Source organism: Centruroides vittatus, unplaced genomic scaffold, assembly GCF_030686945.1.
Source record: "Centruroides vittatus isolate TY-2023 unplaced genomic scaffold, ASM3068694v2 scaffold_861, whole genome shotgun sequence".
Lineage (NCBI taxonomy): Eukaryota > Metazoa > Arthropoda > Arachnida > Scorpiones > Buthidae > Centruroides > Centruroides vittatus.
Window position 1 is genome coordinate 10,338,196 of NW_027122718.1, and position 17,002 is coordinate 10,355,197.

Here is a 17,002-nt window from a genome sequence, read left to right on the forward strand (position 1 = left end):
ATCATTAGTATCTACAGATGACATCTCTTAATCCTGAAATCAAAAAATGAAGATCATTTTTAGTAAACAAACTAAAATTTTAAATACAAGCACACAATGATAAAATACTTCAATACTTTTAAAGAGTCTGCAGCAGATTTTCAAATTTTGCAATATAGGGATAGGGGGAACTTTACAATTATCCAAAGCAATCATATAATTTATATCTATAGAATTAAAATCAATAGCTTATTTTCCTCAAATTATTAAAACTTCATATCATACATTTAGATTAACATTAAGAGAAATTCTTTATGTAGATGAAGAATTTAATGATATGTTTATATTTACTTTTAGAAGGGTACAATTAATATTAGTAAAAAACTAGTACAGCATTATCAATTTTCATAGTAAAGATTAAAATTAGTTTGATTCCATTTCAATAAATTTAACTTGTAAGAATTTTGATTAAAGAAAAAAAGTTTATCAAAGATAAAGTTGTATTCTTATGATGTACTTAACACTTTTAATTTATGATAAAGATAATATATTTGGTTTAAAGATGTTAATAATAATGTAAATTATTATATTTCTGGATCCAAAAATTTTAAAGATTTCCATAAAATAACTTTACAATAGTTAAACTGCATTAAATTACAGTCATTAACCAAAATTGAAAAATTAGATGCTAATACTAGAATTCTGAAATATATAATATAGGTAACTAAAAATTTTCTGTATGTAAGAAGATTCTTAATAAAACTTCGATTTATTTCATTCTAATGGATTAATATATTTATTTATTTTCAGAAGTGGTAGTTATTACCTTCATTGTGGCAAAAAACCTATAGATGAAAAACTTTTATCATTTCTGAAAATATTAGTAATGAACGAAGGTAACGTATAATTTCTCTCTTGATCATTATTTTTAATAATATATATTATGTTAAAGAAATGAGAAAAATCCAATCTATATATATAATCGAGATGAGTTAATAATAATAATAATAATAACTCTCCCATGGTCACCACCTGGTCGTGGTGAGAGAGCCCAGTAATTTTACTGATCCATAGGGCAATGCAGGCTGGAGCACAAGCTCCTGGTAGGGACACCCATGCCAGTAAGGTCTATGGGGAGAAGTGAAGCTAAGAGTGACCACACCCACATTCTGTGGAGATATTTATTATGGTGATAACTAAATCAAAGTGTGATACCAGCTCGGACGTCGCCCGGGTTAACAAGGTCCGCGTTCATGGGTTAGGCAGAGGCTCACGTTCGAAAAATAGGCCACAGTCTCCCCTGGTTACCGGTGGCGAAAGCAGCCCAAGCATGGCTACTGCAAATGCCCTCAACAGATGTGAGGAACCAACCCAGCCTTGGTGTTTCTGTGGCAATGCATCCACAGACCACAAAGGCTGGAAAACCACGCCAACGGATGAAATGGACAGTAGAAATGAACGAGTTTATCATCCGTACTTATTACACCATCACAAAACTTGAAACAAACATGACAGCATACAGACAACAACTACACCATAAATTCACACAACAATATCCTCATTTCACTGTCACTGAACAAAGGGTTGTTGATCAAAAAAGAATAATTATACACAACAACCTTATTCCACAAACAACACTTGAACTTATCAAACAACAGGTTGCTGATCAAATACATCAACAGACAGAAACATCTAACATTAATGAAGATCATGTAACCTGTCAGGATAATCCAGCAACAAGCATTGATAATAACACACATACAACAATTACCACTAATGATACTACAGACACTTCCTCATCCATCACTGATAACATAGACATGGATTTAGTTAATACGCTCTCACTTATATTTCAGGAAACACTCACTAAATATACAGGTACAGATCCCACACAACGACCACGAATACCAAAATTAAACACGTCAAAGGAAGTAGGAAAAACACTAAATTATGTAAACACTCACTTACTACCACACTACATTCATTCAATTTCTACACTCGCAGACATTCATACATTAGTTTATGCTGGGGCAGTCACAGTAGTGACACACATGGACTGAAAGTACAATCACAGACAAACACACAGAAAACACAATTCTATCACAAGCCTGCCTGGCAGAGAAGAATAGAAACACAAATAAATGACATTAGACAGCAATTAGGCAGGCTGACACAATACACTAGAAACAACATAACACCCAAATTAAGGAAACAGCTCAAAAACATTTTCAAGAAAATAAAAACACACACAAAACACGAACATCACAACACACACATTACAGAATACATTGATACACTAAAACAGAAACTTGCTGCCAAAGCACATAGACTCAAACGATACAAAACATGTACACTACGAAAACAACAAAATAAATTATTTACAAACAATGAAAAACTCTTTTACAGACAAATTAATAACAAAGCAAACACTGATACACAGCACAGTGGCACACCAACAGAAGAAGAACTCACAACATATTGGTCCTCTCTTTGGTCCAGTGCTGTCACGCATAATGCTGATGCAGGTTGGATCGAGGAGGAGAACAGAAACTTGCACAACATACCAACTATGCCCTGTGTTGAAATAAACATACATGATTTCCAATACACTGTTAACAGAACACACAACTGGAAGACACCGTGTAGACACATTCACAATTTCTGGTACAAAAAGTTTACATCACTGCACCAGGAACTAGCTAAACATCTAACACACATCATCATCAATCCACAAGACATGCCAAATTTTCTTACCCAGGGCTTCACCTACATGAAACCTAAAAACAACAATACCACAGACCCCACACAATACAGACCAATTACATGTCTTCCAACACTGTACAAATTATTGACATCCTGTATTGCAAACAAAATATACAAACATGTTGAAGAACACGACATTCTAACAGAACAACAAAAAGGTTGTCGTAGAAACCACAGGGGATGCAAAGAACAGTTACTCATAGATTCAGTCATTCTACGGCAAGCACACAAACAACACAGAAACATACACATGGCATATATAGACTACAGAAAAGCATTCGACAGTGTTCCACACAGTTGGCTGCTACATATTCTACACATGTACAAAATACATCCATCACTCATTGCATTCTTTCAAAACACTATGCAGCACTGGAGAACAACACTACATCTGAGGGTTAGTAACACTTCCATACAAACAAACCAAATTTTTATTAGGCGAGGAATTTTTCAAGGAGATTCCTTGAGTCCTCTCTGGTTCTGCTTAGCCCTGAACCCATTATCTAACATGTTAAATAACACGCAATATGGTTACAATATCAGACACGAAAAAACAACACAGTTTACACTGTCACATCTCATGTACATGGATGACATAAAACTTTATGCATCCACACAAAAACAACTTCATCAACTCCTACAAATCACACATTCATACACCAAGGACATACAAATGGAATTTGGCCTAGATAAATGCAAAACACTTCACATAGAAAAAGGAATCCTGAAGAAAGAAGATTTTGCACTTGGAAATGGAGACATTATTGAATCCATGGAAGAGGGCGAGTTCTACAAGTATTTAGGATTCCAACAGGCCAAACTAACAGAACATACACAAATAAAGCAAAGATTAATTAAAGAATACCAAAGTAGGTTAAATGCTATTCTCAGAACACAATTAAATGCAAAACACACAGTTAAAGCAATAAACACATATGTCATCCCAGTACTCACATATTCTTTTGGAGTTATACATTGGACTCACACAGATCTTGAGCAACTCCAAAGGAAAATAAGAACTACACTTACTAAGCATAAACAACATCATCCTAAATCTGCTATAGAAAGACTAACCCTTCCACGTAAAGATGGCGGACGTGGCCTGATTGACATTGTTAACCTTCACTACAAACAAATACAGTCACTGCGAGAGTTTTTCTACAAAAAACAAGAAACATCACAATTACATAAAGCAGTAACTCTAGCAGACTCAAATAACACGCCATTAAACTTACACTCACATCATATGGACACAACACAACATATAAAAAGCATAGACATCATTAAGCAATCGTGGGCTCGAAAGGCACTCCATGGCAGGCATCCTTATGATCTGGCCCAGGATTTTGTTGACAAAACTGCGTCAAACAGCTGGTTAGCTCAGGGATGCCTCTTTGGGGAGACGGAAGGATTCATGATTGCCATACAGGATCAGGTCATAAATACTAAAAACTACAGAAAACACATACTCAAAGATGCAACACTCACAAATGACACATGCAGAAAATGTCACATCATGCCAGAAACTATACAACACATCACCTCTGGTTGCAAGCTCTTGGCACAGACAGATTATTTACACAGACATAATCAAGTAGCAAATATAATACACCAAGAGCTTGTAAAGAAACACAAATTAGTAGACATCCACGAACCATACTACAAATACATTCCACAGACAGTATTGGAAAACAACACGCACAAAATGTACTACGACAGAGCCATAATCACAGATAAAACAATTTACCACAACAGACCAGACATCACACTCATTGACAAACACAATAAAATCACATACATTATAGACATATCCATTCCAAACACTCACAATATACAAAACGCATGCACTGAAAAAATTAGCAAGTACACAGAACTCGCCCAGGAAATAAGGCATCTGTGGAGGATGGATAGGGTGCTTATTGTACCTGTTGTTCTCTCCTCTACAGGTGTCATACCCCACACACTACACAAAAGCCTGGGCACATTACAATTGAATAGAAACATATACATCACACTATAGAAGGCCACTATATTGAATACATGTCATATTGTGAGAAAATTCCTGAATACAGACACACACACTGATACACTTCTTTAATTTCTGTTTTGGTTACTATGCCTTGACTTTGGTCCGGCATAGTACACAGCCACCGGTATTAACGGAGTATCTCTCACTTAACCCAACACAATAATAATAATAATCAGTGCAGAACCGAAACAGTTAGGAGTTGAAATTTGGTACGTGTACCTAGGTAGCCAAGATGGCGGACCTTCTGGTAATCTCGATCCAGGTTACTTAGTGACGTCAAGATGGCGGCCATCTTGACTGCGATTTACGATGGAGCACGTGTGATCACGTGATTTGCTCCGCGATTTATTAAATACTAAATCCCGATTTTAGAAATTAAGGATTTTGTTAAAATAATTACTATTTCGAAATATTAAAAAAATAAATAAAAATAATGTTCTTACTTACGTCATTTTGCATGCTGCTGTTCCTCTCTTTTTTTCCGAGCTTGGTTTGGACAGGAATTGATACCGTTTGACTACTTGTCTTTCTGTTGTTTCTTTCGTTCCTACTTTTATCGTTATCGTCATCAGTAATATTGCATTCCTTTCTTTTCTTCACCTTTTCTTCGACCACCTTTTTTACTTTTTTCTGAATATTAGAAACAGGGACTGCAGGGTTCTTCTTTTAGCGTGATTTCTTCTTTGGGTTCTTTTTTTAGCGTGATTTCGGAACGATCGTTTACTTGACAGATAAAACAGCTCTTGTCTTCTCGACATATTCCCCTACAACCCATTTCGTACTTTTTAGTTTGCGGCTTTTCATACTTTTGTTTACATATGACAGTCTCATCGATTTCAACGGTTTTCTTCGGACCTCCGATTTTAAACAACATCATATTGTGCAGAGCAACTAGCATAATAAAACGTATACGGTTGGACCAGTCGACAGCAGCCTTATTCGAAATGCCTAAAGCAATACCCGAGGTGGTCGAAGAGCATTCCAATGCAATGTAATGCCATATAAAAGAAAAGATTCTACTCCACGATATTTTTCCACATTTACCTTTAAAGGTTCCTTCAAATGCAGAACTATTTCTTCGACATTTTTTGCATCTCATCACACACGAATCTCGTTCGTGTCGACAAAAAATTTGGCATGAATTCGAACAATTCTTACAAACACTTCCTCAATATGCTGTAATCCTAGACTCGCCGCAAATTTAAAACTTTTATCGATTCTCTGGTCCATACCTAATTCGGAAAATTCCGATTCGAGCACTCGATAGAAATCACGGGCGGTGCACGCTGCCCAAAACTCTTGGGAAGAAATATTGAAAGAACTCATAACTAACCAATTAATATTAAACGAAAAACTTCGAAAAGAAAAGAAATTACTTCTAAAGTCAAAAATCACTCGAATCAACACAATTATCACACCTGTTACCACTTTCCGCCGATAACTCTACACGAAATGCGTCGTTACTATTAATTTGCATATCACAACGCGATAGTCCGCAGCTCCCTCCATCTTGACGTCACTAAGTAACCTGGATCGAGATTACCGGAAGGTCCGCCATCTTGGCTACCTAGGTACACATTAACCGTGTTCAGTAACAATGGAGAACAAGAGGAAGCGACATGCAAGATTTATGGGCTCTGGAAAAAAAAGAAAAAGAGTAATATGTTAGAGCACATTCGATTTTCAAATTTAAACAGATTAGTTCGGTTTTTCTCGACCTTTCTTCTTTAGAAATATTTGGTTTATTGATGAAATTACTCTTTTTCTTTTGTGACTATAACGTAATAATCTTAATCTTCGCTATCGTTACTTTTGCCTGAGCAACGCCGGGTCTACCTGCTAGTTTTATAATATTTACTAGATACATTTAGATATCAAATGATGTTTACAATGTAGGAAAAGACTGAATTATAGAGGAAATTATTGAAGATTATCTTATTATTAAGACTAGGACAGCTAGGCACTAAAAATCATAAATGGACAGGCAAAATAGGCAAATCAGTAAGCACTAATACTGAAAATAGGCTTTTATAGAACCTCTATGTAAGCTGAAATAAATTTAACTGAAACAACACACTAAATAATTTAACCTTTTATAGGACTGTCAAGTTTAAGAAGATTCAAACTTTGACAGTCCTATAAAAGAGGTAAAAAAAATTCATTTAAATAATTTAAAGTCATGCTGAGAAGAGTATTTAAAGTCTTGCTGAAGAGATATTTAATGTGTTATTCAAGCCTCAGTATTAATCAAATTGATTCAAAGAATAGTGTGCTACAGGTCATATGCTGATATTTAGTGTAACTCAGATTACTATTGATTATTTTTAATTTTTTTAAAATTCTGTAGATGAATATATGGACAAGAATCCATTAAAAATCTGTATATATTGGAGTTTATCACAATAACATTTTTTCTGTTATGACTTTTCTACAGAATAACAATGTTACTTTGTAGAAAAGAAGTGTTCTGATCTCCTAAATATTTTTTAAATGAGAGAACCTCTCCATTACAAGTATGATTAGTGCATTATACTTGAATGCACTGATTTTATCTGGAATTTGTATGTCTATAGCAGATCTTGAAACAAATTCCAGATAAAGTTTCTACAATTTTACTTAATGTTAGCCAATCTGGATTCCTTTTTATAATTTTCAAATTTTGCTGCTACTCTGCATGGAGCAGCAAAGAGACTGTTTTTTATAGATAATATCAACAGCTCTCACCAGCAGCATCTTAAAAGTTCGATAATGATGTTTGGAATGTCAAGCATGACAAGTAGAAGTCCAGCTTAAATATCTGCATTCTTCCATGTTTTGGGTTAAAATTATGACACATTTGATTAAAATACTGATTAGTTAAGCATTTATGAATAACACTGTAAAAAAAACAGATGAATAATTAAATAATTTCTGGATTAAAATCAAGTGATGTGAAATGCCTATAGAATTTTTATAGTTGTGTTCATAATACTGTAGAAATAGAAGATACTGTAAAGAACAAACCTACCATCAGCAGCATAATTTGTTTGTAAATTTCTAGAAATAATTTCCCAAGCTTGTTTTGGATTGCCACCACTTCCCTCAAAAAAAGTATGGTAGAAATCACAATGCTAATTAAAGTCAAAAAATAATTATTTAGTGCTATTAAATATCCTATAAATATTTTTAAATAGCTTAATTTGTTTTCACCTTCATGGGTCACCTTCGTCATTCTTGAGTGCATCCACCATTTTACAACAAATCTCGTGATACATTGTGACATAAACATGTACCGCAATGTATTTTGCTTACCGTACAAGTTTGAAGTTTCAACTTGGGCCGCAACATCTCTAATATCTCCAAAATTTCTTTGGAACTATACCAAATCTGCTTTAAACTGAACAGCAAGACATTATAGCTTTATAAGAATCAACTATCACCTGAAAATGAAGTAAACAAAATCAACATGTACGTTAAGGTTGGTGAGAGAAAATACTTTTATTATCTAATACTTCTACATGACTTGGTTAGAAGCTGCATTCTTCTATACATGTACCAAATGGACCAAACACTGGCTGTAGTGGCTGAAGAACATTTGAAGTCTTTCTCTAGGCACTGTTATTCTTGAGGGACATTTCAGAAACATGTTTATGGTCTCCATCAATTAGCTATCACTACATTGATTGCAGAAAAACAATCAATGAAAAACAACACAGTTTTTTTGCATTTTTTAATGTGAAAGGCTTAAAGAATTTCCCCAACCTTCAGCATATAGAGGCACTGTCCATAATGAAAGAAGAAACTTGTCCATATTTTTTTCACATGCCATAACAACTTGGATGAAAAAAGAAAATATTCATTATAGTTAATAGTCATACAAAAAACATTTAAAAGATTAAAATAATAAAAAAAATGGCATTAACATAATTTCCATATGATATCATGGCAGCTATTGCAATTGTTGATCTGTTAGCTGCTGTAATTTCTTTGGAAAGTACCAAACATACAATATCAGGATCAAGTTTCCCTATTGTTATGCTAACAGTGAATCTCTTCTAATGATCTGTAGTTCTATCTATAGAGAACCAACAACAAAATTCACCTAAATCTAACCCCCTTACTACTCTCCAGTGTTTAGAATAACGGTAATGATGGCAGTTGCTATCAAAGACTTTCATTTGCAAAGAAACTATGAGGAACTATGCTTTGCCAACTCAAAGTAATATTTTTATAGAGTATATTCACTTTGAACATTATGGAATATTTGCATTAATATGCAGATCATAAAGAACTGTGTTGTTTAATTTATTAAAAGGAATATTTGAAGCTAGCAATGCATTACACAAACTTTTTGAGAACTTTCTGCAAGCTCTTACCAGTACAGAAATAGTTGGAGAGAACGTTTTTCAGAATAATGTTTAACTTAAGAATAAGTTTATGCTGATCTAAATGCATTTTTTTTTTTCACTTTTTACCTATAATGAAAAATTTTTTATAATGTACAGTAGAGCATCGATTATCCGACCGCGTTCTAGTCGGCAAATTCAAATGTCCGCTAGTGATGTGGCGCTACAATATTTGGTTATGTCTTGGCTACTTTAATATTATTTTTGTTAAATTTTTGCATGTTTTAGCTGGCAGCACTGGCTCGACCATGAAAGGGAGGCTAGTATTTAAACAAGGCTTAATTTTCTAATTATGCTGAATCAGAATCCGTTTTCATTGGAGATATAAATTTTGGATCGTGCTGTAGTTGTTGTACTGTTCGCAATGGCAACTAAACGTAAACGTAAACACGTTGTTCTCAGTGTTTCCGATAAACTTAAAATAATAGATCAGTTTAAAAGTGGTGCTAGTAGATTAACCTTAGCTGGGGAATATGGAGTTGGAAAAACCACAATAACAGACATTAAAAAGAACAGTGATGCCATTAAAAAATTTGCAAGTGTACTTGACAGTGAGGATGGAAGCATGCACAGAAAAATGATGAAAATGGCAGAAAACAAGGATTTGGACACTTCAGTTTACACTTGGTTCATGCAGGTATGTAGCCAAAGACAACCAATAAGTGGCCATTTGATTTGTGAAAAAGCTCTTCAAATGAACAAGAAACTAGGGGGTAACGCTGATTTTCAAGCAAGTACCAGCTGGCTTTTACGTTTCAAATCTAGGCATGGAATTAGGGAATTGGACATCCAGGGTGAAAAATTATTGGCTGATGCCAAATCAGCTGAATGTTTGAAAAAGTCTTTTAAAAACAAGGATGGTTACAAAAAACCAATCATATCAATGTCTACAATGCAGATGAAACTGGTTTGTACTGGAAAAAAATGCCAACAAAAACCCTAGTTTCTAAGAATGAAATGTCAGCACCTGGTTTTAAGGCAAGCAAATCACACATTACTGTTATGGTATGCGGAAATGTTACTGGAACGCACAGACTACCTTTGCTAATCGTAGGAAAGTCTAAAAATCCACGGTGCTTTAAGGGAATAAAAAAATTGCCGGTCATCTACAAAAATCAAAAGAATTCATGGATGGATACAAGATGCATATTTATAGAATGATATGACACTGTATTTATCCCTGAAGTCAAAAAGCATCAGCTTAAAACTGGGAATACTGGAAATGTTTTGTTGTCGATTGATAACGCCCCAAGTCATCCCTCAAACATTTCATTGGAAAGAGAAAACGGAAAGTTTAAAGTTGTTTACTTGCCTCCCAACGTTACTTCAGTCCTCCAACCGATGGACCAAGAGGTCATTGAAAGCTTCAAACGATATTACAGAAAGGCATTGCTGCGTATGGTAATGCTCGGGGAAGAATGTGAAAAAACAATTCAGCAAGTGTACACTGAAATTAACTTGAAGGATGCTACGTACATGGCAGCAGATGCTTGGGCTACTGTCAAGGATACTACACTAGTAACAGCTTGGAATAAGCTCCTACCATCAGATGAGTCTATCTCTGCACCTGAAGAACCACCAAACAGCCAATTTGCATCACATATGTGTGGGCTGATTAAAGAATGTTATGGATTTGAAGAATGCGACAACGAAAATATTCAAGACTGGCTCGAATGTGATGCCGACGACCCTGGCTATCAAATATTGTCGGACGATGAAATCATTGCCAGTGTCATCGACAACCAAGACCCTTGGACGATGAGGAAGAACCTAGTGACGACAATCGTGCTGAAAAAGGACCATCCAGTGAAGAAGCTTTTCACGGACTTGAGACAGCTATGAAGTGGTTAGAACAGCAAGAAGAATGTGACGCTATCCAATTGCTGTTTTTAAAACGTGTGCGAGATTTAGCGGCAAAAAAACGAGTATCAGCCGCAAGTAAAAGAAAATTTTAGACTTATTTTTCATAAAGTAGGCCTATACATTAGGAAAAAATGTAACCCGAATATACATTTTTTTGTTTTATATATTTCAATGTACAGTACAGTACAGTACTATATTTATTTTGTGCAAAATAAAGAAATAATTTTTCACGATACAATAGCGACGATTATTATTTTAAAAAAAACTTTTTGTTAGGCTTAACATCGTTAAAAATTCAACAGAGAAAAATTTCAACATGGGGTAGGTTAATAGTGATATACTAATATACTATACTAATAATGTATTTTTTCATACTTTTCGGTTAGCCGACTTTTCAGTTATCCGACCAACCCCGGTCCTCAATTAAGTCGGATAATCGATGTTCTACTGTAATTCATTTTATTCTATTTCATACCATTTTTTTATATTTACAGGAAATAAAGATTACAATTACTTTGATTTACCCAACATAAACAATACCAAGTATTGATATAATACACTTGAACTTGCCAAATTATTTTATATGCACAGATTTATTGTTGACACTATGCTTTCTTTATAATTTTATAATAGTATATAAAGAATTTTTACAAACTTCCAGTTTACTTGGAAGTTTTACTAACATTTTTATTGGCACTGGTTTGGATAACCGATTGTTTTTTCATACAAGTAAATATTTATGGTTTTAAAAATAAAGTTTTATGTAATTTTTTAGAATATATATAATGAATGAATTGTTTATTTTTTTTATAGATGAACTAAAGAAATGGTTAGAAATGAAAGACAAATTAACTGAATTCAACAATCCTGAGAGAGAATCAGAAATTACAGTTTCTGAAGCAATGAAATATTTTGAAACTCGAATATCACTTTTGCTCAAACTGTATAATTCAAACATAGAGGTAACGTAATTTCTAATTTTTAATTGAATTTTGATTTTATTTTGGTATATAAAGAACACAACTTGTTTTGCTCCTTGATACTTGCTTGTAAATTTTTGTCTACTATAACATCATGTTTTATTCCTAACTGACACACTCGCATCAACTAAAGTTTTTGCGCCAAACATCGTCTTTTCGAGTTACGAACTTTTCGACTTACAAACTTAATCTGTTCGTAGCGGTCGTTCGCAAGTAGAGGACTGCCTGTGTATATTTTTCTTTTCTGAACAAGGGGCTGAAGTAGCTAGATTGCACACTTTTTAGTTGGACTAACTTTTCTGGAAGGGTGAAATTGAAGTGCAAATGCTGTTGAATATATGTAGATGTAGAATTTTATTGCCCCCTTTCTCCTCTTATTAAATATTTGTTAAAAATTAATATTAATGTAAGTTAAATATTAAAAATACTAACTATAAAAGTATTTGGGTAAATGCCCCAGGCATAGGGTACTCTATGAGCACCTCTGCCCTCCATAAAATGACTTGGTATTTAATTTTGCCAGAGTCGGAGTCGAGTGTTTTTTTACCAACTCCGCAGCCCTGGTACAATCAATATGTAATCCTGAAAAAAGACGATAAGTGATACTGAATATAGATAAAGTAAGACACCAACTAATGCCGAATTATCGGCATTGGTTGGTGTCTTACTTTAAGGTATAACAGGTTAGTTGTTGTTTATTTATTTATATAGATAAATGCACCAACATAACTCTATTAAAGTAACTCTTGAGTGATGTTTTATTGTTTTAATGTATGTGAGTTTTACCAAGTTTTAACAATCATTTTGTCATCCTCTATGAATAAAATAAAGCAAATTAAAAAATATACCCATATATAATTCATTGTAATTTAATTTCCATTGCATGCATGTTATGCAAGTGTCAGTATGTCACTGTTGTGTTGCAATGATTTGATGAAACTGGTAAGTACTTTTAAAAAGAAAAGATTAAATAGAAAGGTCTGTTTGTCTAACTACTGTTCATTTATAGTCATATGATAGATTATTTAAGTGAGAAGAAAATGATGAGTTTATATTAAACTATGGATAAGAATATTTTGATGAAAAATTTTTAAATAGCATGTATATTTTTTCCCATAAATAATATAATCAGTACATACAAAATGTAGTCAAATTATATAGAAAGTGTGAGCCAAATCAAATTGCTACACTATTTATAGGTTGCCTATAAAGTTAAATTTAAAATATCATCTATAATAGATAATCTTGCCATTTCATTAATTAAATGTTAGAGATGAATTTTATACTATTATTTTTTTTTTAAATTCTTTTTTCAAGCATGATTATTTGTAGAAATATTTTACAGAAACTTTACATGACAACTATTTACAAGTAAAGTAACAAAATGAATTCTGAATAACTAATGTATTTGAATTTGAAAAAGTATACTCTTAAATATTTGTATTTAAGAGTAGCTAAGTAATGAAACTATGAAAAAGTATTAATTAATTAATAATTATTATTATTATAAAAAAATATATCAGCTACAGCATAAATAAAACATTGCTATTAGTCTTTGAAGATTGCTTAAATCTAACATAATGCCAGTTGAACCCGAATGATATTTGGATCAGGTTAGCTACTGGGGGAAATACCATATTTCATTCAAAGATAAATTATTTGAAGCTATTGTTGTTATTCCATTTTTGACAGTTTTATTGTTTAATTTACATTAGATTTATAGCTTATTCCTGCATTTTGATTTATTAAATATTTTTTATAAGTCATAGCTAAAATTAAACACTAAACTTTACATTTATATTTGATATTAATAAATAATAATAACTGTCCTTCAAAAAATTTTTTTTAATGTAAATATTCTTTATTGATATGATAGGATGAATGTTGAATGTTATCAGCAAAAGTAGAAGTTTCAAATATTAAATTTCAGCTCAATTGAAATGAAAAATCTTTTTGAAAAAAATTATAGTAATTATATAATCAGCATTCTGTATCAGTGATAATTATATCCTTGTTAATTATTGTCAGAAAATGAAGCAAATAAATGAATTTAACAACACACAGAAATATACAGTTATATGTAACGCGAAGAAAAGCTGAATGCGGGGCGACACCGTGCCACAAAGAGACGTAGCAGACCAAAAAAATGTAAAGTGTGCCAACATAGCTCTGTCCAATACAAAATATGTCTTAGCACACAGGGATTACATTTTTACTTTCTTTCACAATTATCAATTTAAATAACACAGCAAAGTGTATATTTAAACAGTAGCTTACAAGAATGATGATAGAGTGATTTTGCTGCTAAACAAAATCTTCCAATTATTATTGTTCGATAGGAATTACTATGAGTTATTTAAAGGAGCATATAATACGACGACCTCTCAGTTATATGACTCTAAAAGGACCGATGATAAAAGTCGTATGAGTGAGAGTTGTACAAGAGAGAGATTGACCAACTTGAATGAAAAATGTTAAAAATATAACTGTATTTTGGATTTAAAAGAAATAATGCTTTTAACTGTGGTTAATCAATACTGAAAGGATTACAAAGTTAAACCTAGTAATGTTGCTATCTATATCACCCAGAAATTGATGTGCTTATCAAACTTTTGCTGCAAAAGTGGCCTGTGGAGTCAAAGTACAGTACTTTATTTTTCTTTGTTAAAATCTCCATAGGGCAGAAACTAGAAGTATGTGGATTTGGATCATTGACTGTCTGAAAGTTACTTTGGCATAGTTAGATAGAACACATGTCAGGGAAAGTCAATTTGTCAAAATTTGAAAAATATGCGTGTAAATAATTGTGGCTCGATACCAAAATTATTAGTCAATACATACCAGGCAACAGCTTTGAGGGAATGCAAGAACAATCTGGTCATACACGACAATGGTCGCTAAAGGGTTATGACCTTACCACTTGTTTTATCTAAACATATAGCCAGCAGCCACTCTCTTTCTATTAAGAGATATTATGTCCAGTATGATAAGAAATCAGAGAGGATTATCTTCCTGGACACCTGTTTGACCTATTGTAAAGTGATCACACACTACCATCGTGATTGTCAATCGCAAAAACAAAGTGAAGGAAAAATACATTAGTCTGAAACATTTGTAGGGGTGTAAGACAGCGATTTGCTTAAATGGGAGGTGTATAAGTGAGAGGTCACTGTGTATTATCCTATATTGCTTGAAAAAATTAAATTTATTTTTAGTAAACAGAACAATGTAAATAAAAGCACATTTAAATCTTATTGACTACATTAATACACTGATATATTATTTTATTTTTATGTATATTTTTCAGATTATAGGAACCTAATCAAAAATTTACTCAAGTTGTTATAATAAAATAATGCTACTGCTAATATATATTAACTCTTGACAACCATTTTATTAGAAAAGATGATCAAGTTGAAGAGCATAACAATGCAAAGTTCACAAAGCACTTTTATAGTGATGAGTGATTATAATTAGTAAAAATATATAATACTTTGATGGAAAAATTTATTGATGTTCTTGTTTAAAGTTCCTTCAAACATGAGAGCAGTTCTACAAATAAGAACAGAATTATCCATTCAGTAAAAACATTGGTTTTAAAATGTTTTTTTTCTTGTTTATATTTTAAACCGGATGAATAATGCTTTTTTGTTTGTAGGATTATTTTTACATTCAAAAGGTACTTTAGATTGAAAAATTCAAACAAGAACATGTATAAATGATATAGGGATCCGATGATGGGATGGAGAAGTTCTGAAAAATGTTTAATCTAAAAGACCCTAAATTTTATTACTGTTGAGTTGACTATATTTTTACTTGTTGTTTCTACGGAGTCGTCATACTCTGAGATAAATCTTTTCCTAGCATTTTATAATAAGTTTCATGCTTCAAAATTCAAACAGCTATTTAAAAATGATGCCACGAAATAATTGCTTTTAATTATTTACTTCAAATATACTGTACTACTACCATTAATGATTGATCTGTGGCCATAGCCTTATCAATGAACTAAACATTGGGAAAACAATATCACACATATTATGATTTACATGTTTAATAAACAGTATTTGGCATTTCTGCAACTTTTTTGCTATATTTGTATTGAAAAATAGAAACATTTTTTAAAAATTACTGATTAATTATTAACAATAAATTATATATGGTAACAAACATTCTTTAAAAATTTATTCATTTATTTATTTTAGGAAGATGAAAAATTGTTAGTTTCTAGTGAATTATTACCGAGACGGAAAATGATTCTGCAACTTCGTTGTTTAGAAAAGAAAATCCTTCAGAATGCTTTAATTTATGCTGCTGACTATAAAAATCTTTAATTGTTTTTAACAAAATGCTGAAATTATTTATATTAATCAATCAATTTTATTGGAGTATTTATAAATATAATATTTTTGTTATTCAATGGACAAGATATAAATTATCTGATATGTGCAAAATGAAATAAAAATTTTGCTAAGTTATTTATTTCAAATAATATAAAAATGTAAAGGTGTGTATCGAGATTATTTATCATTAGTAATTGTCTATCATTAATGATAGATACGCTTTTAATAATTTTCCAAAATTCTTATTAAAAGCTCGAAAGATTTGTAATGCTGCTAAAATAATAAAGTGTTTTTATCTATTTTGTATCTTGTTGAACATGTCTGTTTTTTTTCCCGAGTGTATTTTACTATGTTTTGTAAATTAAATTACTGCTTAAACAGCTGAAGATTAAAATATGACTCCTGAGTCACATTTTCAATCACATAAATGAAAGTATTGTATAATGCATAGAAACATTTAATATTTTTTGTGACTTGTATCCATCTTAAGCTACTACAATATTTCAATTCATTATTCCGTAATTACTGCTAGATAAAATCTTCAGCTCATAGCAAGAACAATTTGCATAGATGAGACTTGAAAATATTATTTTTATATATAGTTTAGCAAAGAGTAGAGGAAAAAACACTTTACCATAATGTTATGAAAAATAGAACTTA

At 32.2% G+C, this 17,002-nt stretch overlaps 2 protein-coding genes across 3 annotated transcripts in view; both read left to right on the forward strand.

The window, feature by feature from the left end:
• Setd3 (SET domain containing 3) overlaps positions 1–16,648 on the forward strand; it is an 81,200-nt gene extending 64,552 nt beyond the window's left edge. For both annotated transcript variants that reach the window (XM_067288565.1, XM_067288566.1), the window contains exons 14-16: positions 790–875; positions 11,833–11,981; positions 16,205–16,648. In XM_067288565.1, coding sequence (XP_067144666.1) covers positions 790–875; positions 11,833–11,981; positions 16,205–16,333 — 364 coding nt within the window. In that variant the 3' untranslated portion in view covers positions 16,334–16,648. The remainder of the gene's footprint in view (positions 1–789; positions 876–11,832; positions 11,982–16,204) is intronic.
• LOC136990091 (jerky protein homolog-like) lies at positions 9,521–10,998 on the forward strand. The gene is made up of 3 exons (XM_067288442.1): positions 9,521–9,986; positions 10,055–10,300; positions 10,343–10,998. The coding sequence occupies exons 1-3, from the start codon at positions 9,521–9,523 to the stop codon at positions 10,996–10,998; spliced, it is 1,368 nt and encodes a 455-aa protein (XP_067144543.1).
• Positions 16,649–17,002: the final 354 nt, after the last annotated feature.

Excerpts from the sequence above, each read along its gene's own strand:
- LOC136990091 (XM_067288442.1), top strand. The coding sequence starts at position 9,521 with ATGGCAACTAAACGTAAACGTAAACACGTTGTTCTCAGTGTTTCCGAT. Across the intron at positions 9,987-10,054 it reads TGATGCCAAATCAGCTGAAT|ATGAAACTGGTTTGTACTGG; the intron begins GTTTGAAAAAGT and ends TCTACAATGCAG. Across the intron at positions 10,301-10,342 it reads TTCATGGATGGATACAAGAT|TCAAAAAGCATCAGCTTAAA; the intron begins GCATATTTATAG and ends TTATCCCTGAAG.